The sequence below is a fragment of the Sturnus vulgaris genome, chromosome 28 (genome assembly GCF_052056855.1).
Source record: "Sturnus vulgaris isolate bStuVul1 chromosome 28, bStuVul1.hap1, whole genome shotgun sequence".
NCBI classification, from domain to species: domain Eukaryota; kingdom Metazoa; phylum Chordata; class Aves; order Passeriformes; family Sturnidae; genus Sturnus; species Sturnus vulgaris.
This window is the reverse complement of record NC_142270.1, coordinates 6,801,133-6,818,407: the sequence shown is the minus strand read 5'-3', so window position 1 is coordinate 6,818,407 and position 17,275 is coordinate 6,801,133. Positions and strand designations below refer to the sequence as shown.

The 17,275-nt window shown below is 53.3% G+C and overlaps 1 protein-coding gene across 2 annotated transcripts; it reads right to left on the bottom strand.

Moving 5' to 3' along the window:
* Positions 1–4,534: 4,534 nt before the first annotated feature.
* On the bottom strand, positions 4,535–17,228 carry LOC148221027 (uncharacterized). Of its 2 annotated transcripts, XM_088179978.1 has the most exons (5): positions 17,189–17,218; positions 15,858–15,941; positions 10,783–10,952; positions 6,697–6,779; positions 4,535–6,511 (listed from the first exon to the last, which is right to left on the bottom strand). In XM_088179978.1, the coding sequence occupies exons 2-5, from the start codon at positions 15,858–15,860 to the stop codon at positions 5,001–5,003; spliced, it is 1,767 nt and encodes a 588-aa protein (XP_088036104.1). In that variant the 5' UTR covers positions 15,861–15,941; positions 17,189–17,218; the 3' UTR covers positions 4,535–5,000. The 2 variants fall into 2 exon arrangements, with proteins under 2 accessions (XP_088036104.1, XP_088036105.1); XM_088179979.1 differs by lacking the exon at positions 10,783–10,952 and having other exon boundaries at positions 17,189–17,228.
* Between the last annotated feature and the right edge of the window lie 47 nt (positions 17,229–17,275).

Below are 17,275 nucleotides of genomic sequence, written 5' to 3'. Positions count from 1 at the left end.
AGTAAGTACCATTATTGAAGTAGCCCCAGAAACACACACTTAAGAGTGTGATAGCTCTGAATCCATGTGGCCATCTTCCAGAGAAAATTAAAAATACATTAATTCCTCAACTGATCAACCCACAAAATGAACTGGATAATAGCCACAGTAACCTTGGTTATGAGTCTCATGTTTAAAAAAGGGCTTGCAAATGGGAGATATAGCAGTGACCACATGGAGGCCAATCCAGGGTAAGCTGGACAGCATGGTATCACCTACCACAAGCTTGGTTAATTCAAGAACTGTTATGCCCTTTTCTACCTCTCTCTCAATGCCCTCAGGCAATGCCCCACGTTCTGGGAGCCAAAATCTGTCTTGGTTTGAAAGGTGAGAATACCTTTCCTGAGATGCAGAGTGCAACCTCCTCCCTTCTAATTATTTTAGTTTCAAATCAGAGGCCTTCAGGCAGGAGATATGGGGAAAGGAGTAACAGTTCTTTACTGATATCTAACAAGGCAGAAAACAACAACAGCTATAAAAATTGCCAACAGAACAGTCTAGCTCCGCTCCAGTCCCTTCTGGCCGCAGGCCGTCTCCCTGTGCTGTTACCGGTGCTGTGGGGGCAGGGCAGGTCCCGCGCAGTTGAAGAGGGCTGGGTGATGGCGGCCGCGGCCCAGGGGAGAGAGGGGATGGGGAAAGTTACTCCCCCCTCACGGTGTCGGTCGTGGTGCTCAGCAGAGTGTCCGGAGATAGTAGGGTGAGCTAGGAGACCAGCAGAGCGATGTCCAACGGCAGGGAACGTGGATCTCAGCGCTGGGATGGCAGGGGAGATGCCAGAGCGGAGCTGGGACATCTTCCTCTCACTCCATGAGCCAAGCGAGAACAAGAGCCCACCCCAGACCCCTCTCCCACCTTTTCCTTTTCCAGTCTCCCCACATCCCCCCACCCCCTGCAAGAGAAGACCATAGCTACTAAGGTGTAGCCACAAATACTTAGCATAACAATGGGAGAAATTCCACAGAAAGAAAAGGGAACAATTCAACCTCCAACAAACATGACACCCTGTCAGTCAGGGTGTTGGTAGCAGTCCGTATAAATGGTGGCTGCATCCTCCTGGATGACAGATGTGGTTCAGTTGAAGCAGTGCTCCTGTAGAAGGTGCAGTTTTCCTCCAAAGGTGCAGTGATAATGTGGAAAGCTCCGATTTTTCCTCTGGGATCCAGTGGAAAAAGGCTGTCCTGGTGTTCCAAATCTCAGTTTTTATTTAGGTAGGAAAGGCTTGGCTCCTGCCCCTGGCTGGAGCATCTCCCCATGGGTTAACAGAATTTTATCAGTCATGCAGTGGGACCCAATGGGATGATGTAATTTTATCAGTCATACAGTAGGACTCAATGGCCCATTAACAGAAGATATCCTTCTGGAGGAAGGATGGGTTGTGGAAAAAATAAAGATGACTGCTCCACCTGCTTTTAACAGATGGCCCATTAGCAGAGAATATCTCCCACAGAGATAAGGATCACTGTACCAGCTGGTTTCAACAGATGGTGATAGAATACACACCTCGGGTCACATCCTGCATTGCAACCCAAGACATTGTCCACCCCTTATTCTATTACCATCTGCATAATGAAACCCTACACACAGTTCTCACTTAAGATTAGGTTTCCCTGGTACACAATGGACTTCTCCATCTTTCTGCATTTCCCACCAAGTGTAACCAGGTCCTTGGGCAAAGACCACGGATGGGTCTGTCCTTGCCTGAGGTGGGACTAATCCAAACAGTCTTTCTTAAAATACCTTTCATGTGTGCCACAGGGACTTTATCTCCATCCACTGTGTGCAAGGGTTCAGACTGGGCAGGACCAGCTCGATTGATGGACCCTTGGGTGTTGACCATCCAGGTGGCCTTTGCTAAGTTCGTTTCCCACTTCTTGAAGGTTCCTCCGCCAAGTGCCTTTAGGGTAGTCTTGAGCAGTCTATTGCACTGTTCAACTCTCCTGGCAGCTGGCGCGTGGTAGGGCGTATGATATATCCATTCCATGCCATGTTCTCTGGCCCAGGTATTGAAAAGGCCGTTCTTGAAATGGGTCCCATTGTCAGACTCAATTCTCTCAGGGGGTATTGCCGTTCTCCTTCACCTTCACCCCTTCTCTGCTCCTGCTTCCTGCTGCCGCTCCGCCTCTTCCTCCCTCCCTCCTCCTCCTCCCCCGTTCCGAGCCCCGAACTGGAAGGGGATGGGGCAAGGAAAGGGCGGGAACTGTGAGGGGAAAGGGGCGGTGCCAAGGAAAGGGTGGGAACTGTGAGGGGAATAATCGCCAGTCCTGAAGGGGCGTGTTTTAGCCTCAAATCACAAAAAAAAGCCTCAAATGCAGCCTAAATCTACCAGGTTTGGCCTAAAATCAGTCATGGGGGCCTGAAATCCACACAATGGGCTCTAAAATTACCAAAATAGGCCTAATTTTCATTAAACGTGCCTAAAATCCACCTTTAAACCAATCAGGGTTGGCCTAAAAACAGCCAAAAACCTTAAAATCTACTCTATATCCTCATGGTTTTGCCTGAAGTCAGCGAAATGGGGTTAAAATCGAACCAAAGGGTCTAAATTTGCCCAAACTAGTTTAAAATCCACAGGAAATGGTCCAAAATCACTCTTCAATCTCCCAAATGTGTGTAAAATGTACCTTAAAATTGCCTGGTTTTTCCTAAAATCACCAAAATGGGCCTAAAATCCATCCTAGAACCCACCTGGTTTTGCCTAAAATCACCCAAAGGAGGCTAAACACACCTAAACTGGCCTGAAACTCACCCAAGGGGACCCAAAATCACCTTAAAATTAGACCCCTGGGTCTCTTAGGCTTCATGCCAGCTGTTCAGTGTCCTATTTAGGCACCCAAAATTCCCCCTGCAAGTTCCCACATTTGGACCTAAAATTCACAAATATTCCCTATGGAGATTCCAAAAATTTCCCATAGAGATCCCAAAGCTCCAGTGTTTGGACCCAAGTTTATCTACAGGGAACCCTAAATTCCCAAAAGATTCCTACGGGATCCTCTAAATTCCATTTGAGGACCGCAAAATTTCAAAAATTCCCAATAGAGACCTAAAAATTCCCATGTTTGGACCCAAAATTAAAAAAAACCTCCCGGTGGAGACCCCACAGTTCTCACAATTCTCAATATAGGCCCAAAAATTCCCAACAGACACTACAAAATTCCCTTTAATCACCCCAACGTTTCCTTATGGGGAGCCCAAAGTTCCCAAGAGACCGACATATTTCCTTTAAGGACCCCAAAATTCCCAAAAATTCTCAATAGGAGCCACAGAATTCCCTACAGGAACCCAAAGAATTCCCTGGACAGAGCACAAAATTCCCCTATAGAGACCCTGAAACCCCCCTGGACCCTACAGATCCCCTATAGACCTCCCAGACCCCTTTTAGGAACCTCCCAGAGTCCCCCAAATCCCCTATAGACAAACACAAATCCCTATACAGATCCCCAGTTCCCTACAGATCCCCTATAGACCTCCCAGACCCCATTTAGGGATGCCCCAGAGCTCCTCAAATCCCCTACAGACAAGCCCAAATCCCCTATAAAGTCCCCCAGAATACCCCCAGGGCTGTAAAACCTTCACCAGCAGTCTATAGATGCCGTATAGATCTATCAATCATCCATAAGGGACCCCCCAGAAACCCCAAGTCCTCTATTAGCAAGCCCAAATCCTCTATAGAAATCCTCAGACTCCCCCCCCAGTCCCCTATAGATCCCCCCAGCCCCACCGTAGCTCTCGGACATGCTGAAGCCGGGCAGGCAGACAGGGAGCAAAGATGGCGGCGCCCGGAAGGCACCTCCGAGTGTTCTGAGCATGCGCGAGAGGAACGCGCCCTGAGATGGGCGGGGCTTGGAGGGGAAAGGGGCGTGGTGAACACAGGGGCTTGGTCGGAAAGAAAGGGGCGGGGCTAAATATAGACAGGAGCTGTGAATAGAAAGGGGTGGGGACAAGAAAAGGGCAGGAACTGTGAGGGGAAAGGGGTGGGGTCAAGGAATGGGAGGGAATTGTGAGGGGAAAGGAGCGGGGCCAAAGACCCGCATGGTCCTGAAAGGCCTGGTTTGACCTAAAATCACCCAGAAAAGGGCCTCAAATCCAGCTTAAATTCACCAGATGTGGCTAAAATAAGCCAATGCGGCCTCAACTCCACACAAAGGGAGTCTAAAACCATACTAAATAAAACTAAAATCCAGCCTAAATGTTCCTGCCCTTGAAGGCAAAGCTCTTCAGAAGGGGCCAAATGACAAGTGCAGCACGATCTTACAGGGACATTTCACTGCCAGCCTTCCTAACTTCACCCATGGCTGTTGGAGCTCCTGCACTGGGAATTAAATCAGGGGAAGGTCTTTGGTGGGAGCTGACCTGGTTCAAGAGACACCCTGAGACAGAAACAGAGCAGGCAGAGAGAGGCAGGAGAGAAAGGAGGACACAAACACAATCAGCTGAGAAGGTGCCACTAAAAACAGAACAGGAACTGACTGAAAGGGAATGGGACAGAAATCAGGAATTGTGAAACTTTTTTTTACTATCAAATCCATCCCAGCCAGCCAGCCCCACACAATCTTGATCCCACTGCTCCAAATTTGGATCCCATTTCTCCCAATCTCCTTCCAACCCCTTCTCACCCTGGCAGCTGCGGAATCCAGTAAGGTTCCTGGGGGACTGACTTGTTTTCAGGATCCCCTTTGCAGTTGGATTGAGCCCTTTTGGATTAAATTGAGGTGCTTTCAGCGGGATTTGAGAAGTTTTGAGGTGACAAATTGATCTTTTTCAGCTTTTGGAGTGAAAAGAGATGGAGAAGAGAGAAAAATTAAGGCCAAAACAAAAGGACAACCAGCCAGGTGTCTTGCCAACATGGATCCCAGAGAATGTGGGTCACCAGGGCTCTGCCTACTGTGGCTCCTCCATTGGGGGATGGAGCTGGAGCAGGGCACAAAGCTCCTCCTGCACTCGGGGCGCTAGCAGGGCTTCCCTTAGTGGTGCTTCTGTTGGTGTTTGAACAAGCCTGATCTCTGGGTGAAGCTCTTCCCACACTCCCCACACTTGTAGGGCCTCTCCCCAGTGTGGATGCGCCGGTGGGTGACGAGGGTGGATTTGTCCCTGAAGCCCTTCCCGCAGTCAGGACACTCGTGGGGCCTCTCCCCAGTGTGGATGCGCCGGTGGGTGATGAGCTGGGAGTTTTGCCTGAAGCCCTTCCCGCAGTCAAAGCACTGGAAAGGCCTCTCCTCCGTGTGTGTCTGGTAGTGCTGGTGGAGTTGTGAGCTGGAGGGAAACCTCTTCCCACACTTGGAACACTCGTAGGGCCTGTGCCCAGTGTGGATACTTTGGTGGCTGATCAGACCAGAACGCTGCCTGAAGTCCTTCCCACACTCCCCACACTTGTATGGCCTTTTCCCAGTGTGGATGTTCTGGTGGTCGATCAATTTGGCACGCTCAATGAAGCTCTTCCCACACTCCTCACACTTGTAGGGCCTCTCCCCAGTGTGGATCCTCTGGTGGCGGATCAGGGTGGCACTGTCCCTGAAGCTCTTCTCACATTCCTCACACTTGTGGGACTTTTCCCCAGTGTGGATGCGACGGTGGGTGATGAGGCTGGAGTTGTGCATGAAGCCCTTCCCGCAGTCAGGGCAGTGGAAGGGCCTCTGACCCTTGTGAATCTTCTGGTGCCGGAGGAGCTTGGAGCTGCTCGGAAACGTCTTCCCACACTCAGAACACTCATAGGGACTGTCCCCAGTGTGGATCTTTTGGTGCTGATGCATCTGGGAGGCGATTCTGAATCCCTTCCCACACTCAGAACACTCATAGGGCTTCTCCCCAGTGTGGATCGTCTGGTGCCGGAGCAATTCAGAGCTGAGTATGAATCCCTTCCCACACTCCCCACACTTGTAGGGGCGTTCTCCAGTGTGGATCATCTTGTGCCGGACCAGGCTAGCTCTGACGCTGAATCTCTTCCCACACTCCCCACACTTGTAGGGTCGTTCCCCAGTGTGGATCCTCTGGTGGTAGATCAGCTGGGAGCTGACTCTGAATCCCTTCCCACACTTCCCACATTCGTAGGGCCTCTCCCCAGTGTGGATCCTCTGGTGCTGGGTCAGGTGGGATCTCTGGCTGAATCTATCCCCACACTCGCCACACTCATAGGGCTTCTCCCCAGTGTGGATCCTCTGGTGATAGATCAGGAGGCACCTGAATCTGAAGCTCATCCCACACTCTGAGCACTTGTGGGGCTTCTTCCCATCACGAAGCTGCTCATTGACCACCAGCTCCGAGCTCTGGCTCGATCTCCGGATGCCCCCCCGGCCCAGGCTGGGGCTTTCCTCCTCAGATCCCCGCCATCTGCGTTTGCAGCCCCTCCTCGTGCGGGATCTCCGCGGCTTTTCCTCCCCGTTGCATTCCTGCGCCGTGGAGCCGCTCCAAACGGCCTCTTCCACGAGGTTCTGCCGCGGGGATTTGTCCTCCCTGCTCTCCGTGCTCAGCTCCTTGTCTGGGGCAGGAAGGACAAGCAGAGGATGGGATTTGCCTCCGTGCCAGAGGGAAGGGGAAGGAGATCCCCCCAGCGCGTCCCCGCAGGACAGCGTCAGCAGCGGGGTTGTCCTGCAGCCGGGGGCCGTGCTGGGCTGGGAGATGGAGCAGGACAGAGGGGAAAAGGGGCACTGACTTCCTCCTCACCTGCCTGCGGATCCTGGGACATCTTCCTCTTCCTCACAGCCTCCTCCTCCTCCATCGCAGCCAAGGGTTCGGAATGGGAAATCCTGGTTTGGGGAAAAACAAGGGATGAGCGCGTTGTGTTGCGGGTTCCTCCTGCCCAACTCCATCTCTAGAAGTCCCCGAGCATCTGGGGTCCATAAAAACCTCCCAAACACCAACATTCAGCCCTGAAAATGCCTCCCAGCAGTTCCTGGGAATGGTACCTCTCCTTTGGTGTTTGGGGGTTCCCCCCTGTCCCAGCTGCTGGGGGTCACGCTTGTATTGGGGGTCCCCCATCTACTCGGTCCCTGCCCTCTCCAGGCTGCTGGGAGTCCCAGGAATCCAAAAAGCTCCCCACACATCCGTCAGCCCATTTAGGGATGCTGGGGGTTTTGGGGTCCCTTCTCCCCTTATTCTCTGCTTTGGGGTGCAGGGGAATCAAGGAGTCCTCCCTGCCCCTCTCCAGGCTGTTGAGGGTCCCAAAATCGCGGCGCTCCCCCCTCTCTGGGCTCTCCACTTTGGGGTCCTGGGGGACACAGGGCTCTGCTCCTCCAGACTCCCGGGGTTCCCTGATGTCCTGGTATTGCCCCTCTCCACTCTCCCCACTCTGGGGGTCCCCAGGTTCCCCCCTCTGGCTCTCCCTCGTGGTCTCGCAGCCCCTGGCTCTGGGCTGGAGGTGACGGTGCCCAACTCGGGCAGACACAACCCCCACTGCAGGGGAGACCCCACATCCCCCTGCTCTCTACCAGGGCTCTGCTGCCACAGCCACCAGGACACCCTAAAAACACCTCCTGGGGACCCACCAGTGTCCCCTCAAGGGGCATTTTCTGCTCAGCTTTGCAGTTCTGCATTCTCCAAACATCCCTTCAAAATAAATCCAACCCAGGGACCCCCTGGGATATCTGGGCCGAGCTCCCCCTCCCCGGTCACCTGCGGGGGCGATGGTCCCATGGATGGGGGACCTATGAATTCAGGGAGCGCTCGACCTCCTTCCTCCTCCTCCTTTTCTTGATCCTCCTTTGTCTTTCCTCTTCCATCCCTCCTCCTCCTCCTCCCTAACTCTCCCTCCTTCCCCTGCTTCCATCCCTTCTCGCTGTCCTCCTTCATCCCTCCTCTTCCAACCCTCCTCCTCCTCCCCCAGGAGCACCGACACCCTCGGGGCCGTTCCCGAAGCCCTCGCAGCCCGCGGGAGGAGCGGGGATGGAGCCGGGACAGGTCGGGATGGGCAGCGCGGGGCTCTCGGCTGCTCCCACCCTCTGGGGCCGGGGGGAACCTTACTGGGGATACTGGGAACCACTGGGAATGACTACGAGCATGCTGAGAGCAACTGGGATATACTGGGAGTGTCTGTGACCTTACTGGAGTGACTGGAACCACACTGGGAACAGCTGGGACCATGCTGGGGAGAACTGGGAACACACTGGGGGATACTGGGGAGTCAGAGGGAGATACTACTCTATACTGGGGGCAACTGGGCATGACTGGGACCATGCTGGGAGGGACTGGGATCATCTATGGAGTGATTGAGACTATGCTAGGGGCAACTGGGAGCAACTAGGATCACACTGGGTTGAACTGGGAAAAACTGCAACCGTGCTCAGATGGACTGGGATCATACTGGATCACACTGGCAGCAACTGGGACTGCACTGAGGGTGACTGGGAGAGGCTGTGAGCAACTGGGATCAGTCTGGAAGCAGCTGAGGACAACTGGGAGTGACTGGGAACCTGCTGGCGGCAACTGGGATACACTGGGAGAGACTGAAACCACAGTGAGGGGAAATGGGAGCAACTGGAACCACACTGGATGATAATGGGAGCAGCTGTGCCCATTCCAGAGTCATACTGGGATCCTACTGGAACTAGCTGGAATCATACTGGGAGTGACTGCAATAGTACTGGGAATATCCAAGAATGACTGGGATCATACTGCAAGCAGACTGGGAGTGACAGGGAAAGTGCTGGCCACAACTGGAACCATAGTGGGAGTGACTGGGGGACACTGGTCTCAGACTGGGAGTAACAGGGAATCACTCTGGGCATGACTGGGAGGATCTTGGAGTGACTATGGTCATACTGGGCATGACTGGAACCACACTGGGGGGGACTGGGTGCAACGGTTCATACTGGGAGAGACTGGAACCATACAGAGTGACTACGGGTCCTACTGGGATCATCCTGGGAGCCACTGGGATTACAGGGAGTGGGAATGGAACCTTACTGGGAGCAACTGGGCCCATGGTGGGAGGAAAATGTGGACACATTGGGAGCAAGTGGGATTAAATGGAAGGTACTGGAATCATGCTGAGGGGACTGAGGCCATAGCAGGGATCATACTGGGAGCAACTGGGAGTATGGGCAACTGACAGAAATTGGGATCACGCTGGAGACAACTGTGAGTAACTGGGAAAGACTGGAATCATTCTGAGCGAACTGGAACCTTACTGGGGCAACTGGGATATAATGGGAGTGACTGGAACCATACTGGGGGGACTGGAACCACACTGGGAACAGCTGGGGACAGCTGGTGCCATACTGGGGAGACTGGAACCACACTGGGGGACACTGGGAGATAGCGGAACAATGCTGAGAGAGACTGGGGCTATTCTAGGCATCATCCTGGTAGGAACTGGGAACAACTGAAACTGTTCTGGCAGCAACTGGGATCATACTGGGATCACAGTGACAGCACCTGGGTACATGCTGGGTGAGACTGGGATCACATCAAGGGTGACTGGAATCATACTGGGATGGAGTGGGAGTGGCTGTGAACAACTGGAAACATGCTGGAAGCAGCTGGGAAGAAGTGAGAGTGACTGGCACAATGCTGGGGGTGACTGGGATATACTGGGAGAGACAGGCAGGCACAGGGATTATACTGGAGGCTACTGGGGTCATGCTGGCATTGACAGGGACCAACTGGGATCACACTGGGGGCCACTGGCATCAGACTGGGAGTAACTGGAATTAGACTGCAAGTGACGGGGATCATACTAGGATCATACTGGGAGTGTCTACAGTCATACTGGGATTAGAGTGGGTGTGGCTGGACCCTGACTGGGGGTTACTGGGAGCTACCGGGCCCAAGCTGGAAGCACACTGCACACACACTGACAGGAACTGGGATCAAACTGCGAGCAAGTGATCCATTCTTAGGTAACTGAGAGTGCCTGGGAATGACGACGAGATTGTTCAGCGTAAGTGGGATATACTGGGAGAGTCTGAAACCATAGGGGTGATGACCGGGAGCAATCGAGAATCTGCTGAGGGAAAAAAACTGAAACCATTCTGGGTAAACTGGGGGCAAGTCTGAGTGACTGGGACCCAGCTGGCAGAGACTGGCATCATAATGGACTCAGAATGGGATCACACAAGGAGTGACTGGGACTGTGCTAGGGGCAACTGCAGAACTGGGAACACCCTGGACCAAAGTGGGAGGGACTGGGAGCAACTGGGGCCATGCTGGGGCAAATTGTATCATAATCGGGAATGCCTGGAAGTGACTGAGCCAATCCTGGGAGTGCCGAGGAAACTGGAACCACACGGGGAGAGCAACTGGGCTCATACTGGGAGCAGCCACTCCCGGCTCCCGCACCCCCGAACCCCTTTCCCGGCCATGCCGCCCCTCCAGCCCCAGCACCCCCCGCCGGGGTCCCGGCAGTCCCAGGGGTCCCCCCCTCTCGGGCTCCCCGCTTTGCCCTTCTGGGGCTCTCCTGTCTCTGGGCTCCCGCTCAGGGAAGCCGCGGCTCTCCCGGGGCTCCCCCAAACCGGTGTCCCCCCGCCGATCCCGCCGATCCCACCGCTCCCCACCTGGCCCCGGCACAGCTCGCAGGGCCCGGCCCGGGAAGCCCAACCCCCACCGCGGGGGGACCCGCATCCCCCCGGGCCCTGCCGGGGCTCTGCCGGCACCCACCGGGACCCCCAAAAACACCTCCCGGGGACCCCCCGATGTCCCCCCGAGGGCCATCTGCGCCTCTGCAGCCCTGCAACATCCAAATTTCCCCCCCAAAAAACCCCAAACCCAGGGATACCCCGGGATATTCGGGGCGAGCTCCCCCTCCCCGGGCACCTGCGGGATGGGGGGCGATGGTCCCGGGGGGCTGCGAGTTCAGGGAGCTCCGGGGTCGCGCGCTTGACTCTACTCCTGCTTCCTGCTGCCGCTCCGCCTCTTCTTCCCTCCCTCCTCCTCCTCTCCCGTTCCGAGCCCCGAACTGGGAGGGGATAGGGCAAGGGCGGGAACTGTGAGGGGAAAGGGGCGGGGTCAATGAAAGGGCGGGAACTGTGAGGGGAAGGGGGCGGGGTCAAGGAAAGGGCGGGAACAGTGAGGGGAAGGGGCGGGGCCAAGGAAAGGGCGGGAACTGTGAGGGGAATGGGGCGGGGCCAAGGGGCTGCGCGGTTTTAAAAGGCTTTGGTTCGGCCTAACATCACCAAAAAAAGCCTCAAATGCATCCTAAATCTACCAAGATTGGTCTATAATCACCAAAATACGGTCTCATATCAAGCTAAATCCTTCACGTTGGGCCTAAAATCACCCAAATGCCTTAAAATCTATCCTCTACCCACAGAGTTCGGCCTGAAATCATCAAAATGGGGTTATAATCCAACTAATGTCTGTAAAATTGCTGAAAGTGCTTTAAAACCCTCATAAAATTGCCCAAAATCATTCTTCAATCCCCCAAATGGGTATATAATTCATTCTGAATGTGCTTGGTTTCGACTCAAATCACCCAAAGGGACCTAAACACACTCAAACTGTCCTGAAATCAATCCAACGAGACCTAAAATCACCATAAAAGGGCTTGGTTCCACCTACAATTACCCAAAGAGGCTGAAAATCCAACCAAATGGGCCAAAAATCATCAAAGAAAAAGAGGCCAAAATCACCAGTGCTCTGTTAAGGTCCTCCCGTATGGGCCTAAAATCATCCAAAGGGAACTAAAATTGGGACTAAAACTGCCCAGTTTGGCCTAAAATCATCCAAACAGGCCCAACTTCTCTGGGACCACGATCAAGACTGAGAGCAGCACCAGAACTGGCACTGGGACCAAGCCTGAGACCAACTCCGACACTGGGACCAGCACCGGGAGAGATCCAGGGTCGAGATTGAGACCAGGACCAAAATCAGCACCAGGAACACTCCAGGACTGCTCCAAGACTGAGACCCAGACCAGCACCGGGACAGAGACCGACACCGGCAGCGCTCCGGGATCTCCGCGTTCACTCCGGGGAGTTTTGGCTGCGCCCCCGCACGGGACTGGGCAGGACTGGGAGGGACCCCTGGGTGGGGCGGGACAGCCTCGGTTCCCATCGTTCTGGTGCAGCCATCCCGGTCCATATGGTCCCAGTGCATGAGATCCCAGTTTGTACAATCTCAGTCCATGTGATCCCAGTCTGTACAATCCCAGTGCATGTGATCCCAGTTTGTACAATCTCAGTCCATGTGATCCCAGTCTGTACAATCCCAGTCCACGTGATCCCAGTCTGTACAATCCCAGTCCATGTGATCCCAGTTTGTACAATCCCAGTCTGTTTGGACCTGATCCATCTGGTCCCAGTCTGTGCAGTCCCAGTCTGGAGGATCCCAGTCCATGTCATCCCAGCCCCCATGATCCCAGTCTGCATGGTCCTGCATGGCTCACACTGCCAGGGTCTGGAATTCCAATTCCCAGTCAAGCAAAGATGTTCCTCCCTCTACTGGTTTTGGTTCCTGAATCTGAGATTTCCCAGCCAACACACCCATTTTTTTCACATCTTTATCATCCCGACCCTGTTTCCCTTCCCTTTCCCAATCCCATTTCCATTCCCATTCTCATTCCCAATCCTGATCCCTTTCCCAATCATGTGCCCTTTTTCCTTTCCCCTTCCTGATCTCATTCCCAATCCCAATCCTGTTCCCATTCCTGATCCCCTTCCTGATCATGTTCCCATTCGCAATCCTGTTCCTGTTCCCCTTCTCAATTCCATTCCCATTCCCAATCCCGATCCTGTTCCCCTTCCCATTCCTGATCCCATTCCCATTCCCAATCCTGTTCCCAGTCCCATTCCTGATCTCGTTCCCATTTCCAATCCCTATCCCATTCCCATTGCCAATCTCATTCCCATTCCCATTTCCCTTTCCCAATCCCTGCCTTGTTCCCATTCCCAATCCTGTTCCCATTCCTGTTCCAAATCCCGTTCCCGACCCCACCACTGTTTCCAGGGAATTGTTTTGATCTCAACCTCCAGCCCAAATCCTGGGGTGTCAAAAAACCCCCTGATCCCCAAATCCTGAGGTGTAAAACAGCCCTGACCCCAAATTTTAGGATCAAACCCCCCCAGACCCCAAACCCCAAACTTTGGCATCAAACCCCTCCAGTCCCCAAACTCTTGAGTTGGAAATATTTGAGGTGTCCAATCCCTCGATTCCAAAGTTTGGGGTTAAACCCTCCGATCCCCAAATTCTGGGGTCAAAATCCCCAAATCCCAAACCCTGGGGCGTCAAAACCCCCCACATCCCAAATTCTGTGGTCAAAACCCCTCTGATCCCCATATTCTGGGGTCAAAACCCCCCAAATCCCAAACCCTGAGGTGTCAAACACCCCAAATCCCAAATTTTAGGATCAAACCTTCCCCATCCCCAAACTTTGGGATCAAACCCTCCAGACCACAAACTCCCCCCATAAACCACTCCAGCCCTGGGGGGCACAGCAGGGCTCATTTGGGATTGATTTGGGATTTATTTGAGGAGGAGTTTGGGGTTTCTGAGGGATTTTCAGGAGGATTCTTGAGGTTTCTGAGGGATTTTGGTGTTTTCTGAAGGATTTTGAAGGGGATTTTTGGGGTTTTCTGAGGGATTTTTGAGGGATTTGGAGAATTTCCAGCAAGGATTTCAGGGAGTTCCAAGAGGGATTTTGGGGGTTCTGAGGGATTTTAGGAGGGATTTGGGGGATTCTGGGGGATTTGGGAGGCATTTTCTCAGGGATTTTGGGGGGATTTAGGAGGAATTTGGGGGATTTTCAAGAGAGATTTTGGGGTTTTCTGAAAGATCTGGGGAGGTTCCAGAGGGCATTTTGGTGTTTCTGAGGGATTTGGAGTTTTCTGAGGGATATTTGGAGGATTTCCAGCAAGGATTTGGGGAGTTCTAGGAGGCATTTTGGGGTTTTCTGTAGGATTTGGGGAGGTTCCAGAAGGAATTTGGGCCTTTCTGAGGGATTTCGAGAAGGACTTGGGGTTTTCTGAGGAATTTTGGGTTGTCCGAGGGATTTCTGGGGGATTTGGGGCATTCCCAGGAGGGATATGGGAGTTCCTGAAAGGTTTTTGGGGGATTTTCAGGATTTCTGGGAGGCATTTTGGGGTTTTCCAGCAGGGATTTTGGTTTTTTCCAGCAGGGATTTGGGGAGGTTCCAGAAGAAATTTTGGGGTTTCTAAGGGATTTGGGGAAATTCAGAGGAATTACGGGGGATTTGGGGGATTTCTGGCAGGGATTTGGAGCATTTCCAGGAGGCATTTGGGGTTTTCTGAGGGATTTCTGGGGGATTTGGGGCATTTCCCATCGGAGGGATTTTGGAGCTTTCTGATGGATTTTGGGAGGTTCCAGAGGAATTTAGGGGGGATTTGGGGGATACTTGAGGCCAAATTTTGGTGGGTTTTTTTCCCAAAATTCTTGGTTTTCCCCCCAAACCTCAGTATTCCCCCACCAGATCTGTGTTTCATCATGTGTTTGTTGTAGAGGGGGAAACCTTGGAGTTTACCTGGTTGGATTTTGGCATTATTTGAGGCTGCATTTTGGGGTTTTTTCTCAGGAATTTAGGATATTTCCAAGAATTTCAGTTTTTTCCCCAAATCCCAGTATTTTCCCCCAAATTTCTGTCTCACCACAGGCTTGTTGTAGAGGGGGAAGCCTTGGGGTTTTTCCCACTTTGATTTGAGAATGATTCCAGGGGATTTGTTTTTTTTTTTTCCAGAGCAATTCAATTTGGGTTTTTTTTCCAAATTTGGGGATTTTTTTCCCCAAATCCTGGAATTTTCTCCCAAATTTCTCTCACCATGGGCTTGTATGACAAGGGAAGGGAAAGCTTTGGAATGTTGCTGGTTGGATTTTGGGGATATTTCAGGCTGCATTTTGGGGTTTTCTTCCCCAGGATTTTGGTTTTTTTCTCAGAGTTCCACAGTTTTTTCCCCAAAACCCCAGTACTTCCCCCCGGATTTTGCTCTCACCATGGGTTTGTCACAGAAGGGGAAGCTCTCGGGGGTTCCAGGGTGGATTTTAGGGATATTTGAGGCTGGAATTGAGTATTTTTACCCAGGATTTTGGGGTTTTTACCAGAATTCCACAGTTTTTTTTCCCAAAATTCCCATTTTTTCCCCTAAAATCTCAGCATTTCCCCCCAGATCCGTGTCTCACCATGGGTTTGTTGTAGAAGGGGAAGCCCTGCATGGAGCGCAGGGCATTGGTGGCACTGCTCATCTCCTTGAAGATGACGAAGGCCTGACCCCACATGTGTGGACACACACATTTAGAGGGCCAGGAAAATTACAGCTTGAGAATTCTTTCTCAGGCCTGGACTTCTCCTGCCTCTCAGCTCCATTCCTAGGCTGATAAGCTGGTCTAGCTTCAGCTAGGGAGGAACTCTCCCAGGACAATAATCTGGTCAAGACAGAATGAAATCTGGTCAAAACAGAATGGAATTCACAATAAAGATTAACACCTGGTGTTTTTCTCGTGGGACACATCCTGAGGTACAGTTTCATGGATGTTTTTCTAAAGTATCCAATGAGCTCCTGTCCTGTCTTAGCTCCACGTAACATGCTTTAAATACGGGTTGTCTGTTCAATAAAGTCGCCCTTTTTTCCCTAAAGAGGCCCTTGTGTGTTGCTGTTCTTGCTGTCTCTCCCTCTCTCTCTCTCTCTCTAGCACAGTAACCACACGCATGTGGAGACTGCGTGACACCAAAATGTCCAAAACCTGCCCAAACTGGGAGAAAATGGCGTACAGGGACTTCTTCAGCTCTGGGGACACAGAGGGACAGGTGACAATGGGGACAGCACAGGGACAATGGCGACAGGGACAGCTCCAGCTCTGGGGACAGTGACAAGGACAGGTGACAACGGGGACAGACACAAGGACAGGTGACAATGGGGACAGACCCCCCAGCCCCCCCTCACCATCCTTCTTGATCTTCTCGTTGAGGTTGTTGATGTAGATGGTGTGGTTGGGGCGGGGCTCCTGCACCACCATGGCCGCGACCTCTGTGGGGACAGGGACCCTCTGTGGGGACAGGGACCCTCTGTGGGGACGGGGGGAATAGGGACAGGGACCCTCTGTGGGGACGGGGGGGGGATAGGGACAGGGACCCTCTGTGGGGACAGGGACCCTCTGTGGGGAAAGGGTGGAGACAGGGACAGGGACTCCTCTGTGGGAACAGTGGGGATTTAGGGAACCCTTCACCCCCGGGACCCCCAAATCCACCCCAGACCCACCTAAACCCTCTCAATTACCCTCAGACTCCTCACAGATCCCCCCATAATTTACCCCAGACCCACCTGAGACCCCCCCTCAAACCCATCTGAGACCCCCAAAATCCCCTGAGACTCACCTGAGATCCCCCAAAATCCCCTCAGACTCCCCCAAACCCCCCAGACCCACCTGGGAAACCCCCAGACTCTCCCAGTTCCTCACATAACCCCCTCAAAATCCCCTCAGACCTCCCTAAAAACCCTCCAGACCCTTTCAAGCTCACCCCAAAGCCCCTCAGACCCCCCATTCTCACCTCAGACCCTCCTACTTCCCCTCAGTCTCCCCCGAAAATCCCCTCAAAATCCCCTCCAAAATTCCCTTAAAACCCCACGAAATCCCCCACTTCTCCTAAAACCCACCGCAGGGTCCCTCATTTCCCCCCAGTTCCCTCCAAAGTCCCCAAGCTCCCCCAGACCTACCTCAGACCACTCAATTCCCCTCAGATCCCCCCAAATCCACCTCAGACCCCGCAAAAATCCCTCAAACCCCCCAGTTCCCCCCAAATCCATCCCAGACAACTCAGTTCCTCTCATACCCCTCTCAAACCACTCCAAATCCCCCTCAATTCCCCTCAACCCCCCCCCAATCCTCCCATTTCCCTCCAAAACCTCCATAAATGCACTCCAGACCCCTCAATTCCCCTCAAACCCCTCAATTCCCCTCAGATTCCCCCAACCCTCCCCATTTCCCCCCATTCCCACCTCAGATACCCGCATTTCCCCCAAAGTCTCCCCAAACGTACCCCAGTCCTCTCAAGTCCCCTGTAAATTCCCCCATTTCCCCCCGGGCCCCACCTCAGCTCCCCCCAAAGCCTCCCCACACGCACCTCAGACCCCTCAATTCCCCCCAAACCCCCTCATTTTCCCCATTCCCCCTCCTTAGCCGCCCCAAACGCACCTGAGACCCCTCAATTCCTCTCAAACCCCTCAATTCCCTTCAGATTCTCCCCTAAATTCCCCAAATTCCCCCATTTCCCCACCTCAGTGCCCTCCTCCGCTCTCCCCTCACGCTCTCCCGCCGCCGCCTCCGCCCAGCCAATAGCAGCGCGCCTCTCCCAGAATCAACC

Coding starts and splice junctions, on each gene's coding strand:
- LOC148221027 (XM_088179978.1), bottom strand. Junction 6,780..10,782: donor CATCGCCCCCCATCCCGCAG/GTGCCCGGGGAG, acceptor TCCCCAAACCAG/GATTTCCCATTCCGAACCCT. Junction 6,512..6,696: donor GTCCCAGGATCCGCAGGCAG/GTGAGGAGGAAG, acceptor TTCCTGCCCCAG/ACAAGGAGCTGAGCACGGAG.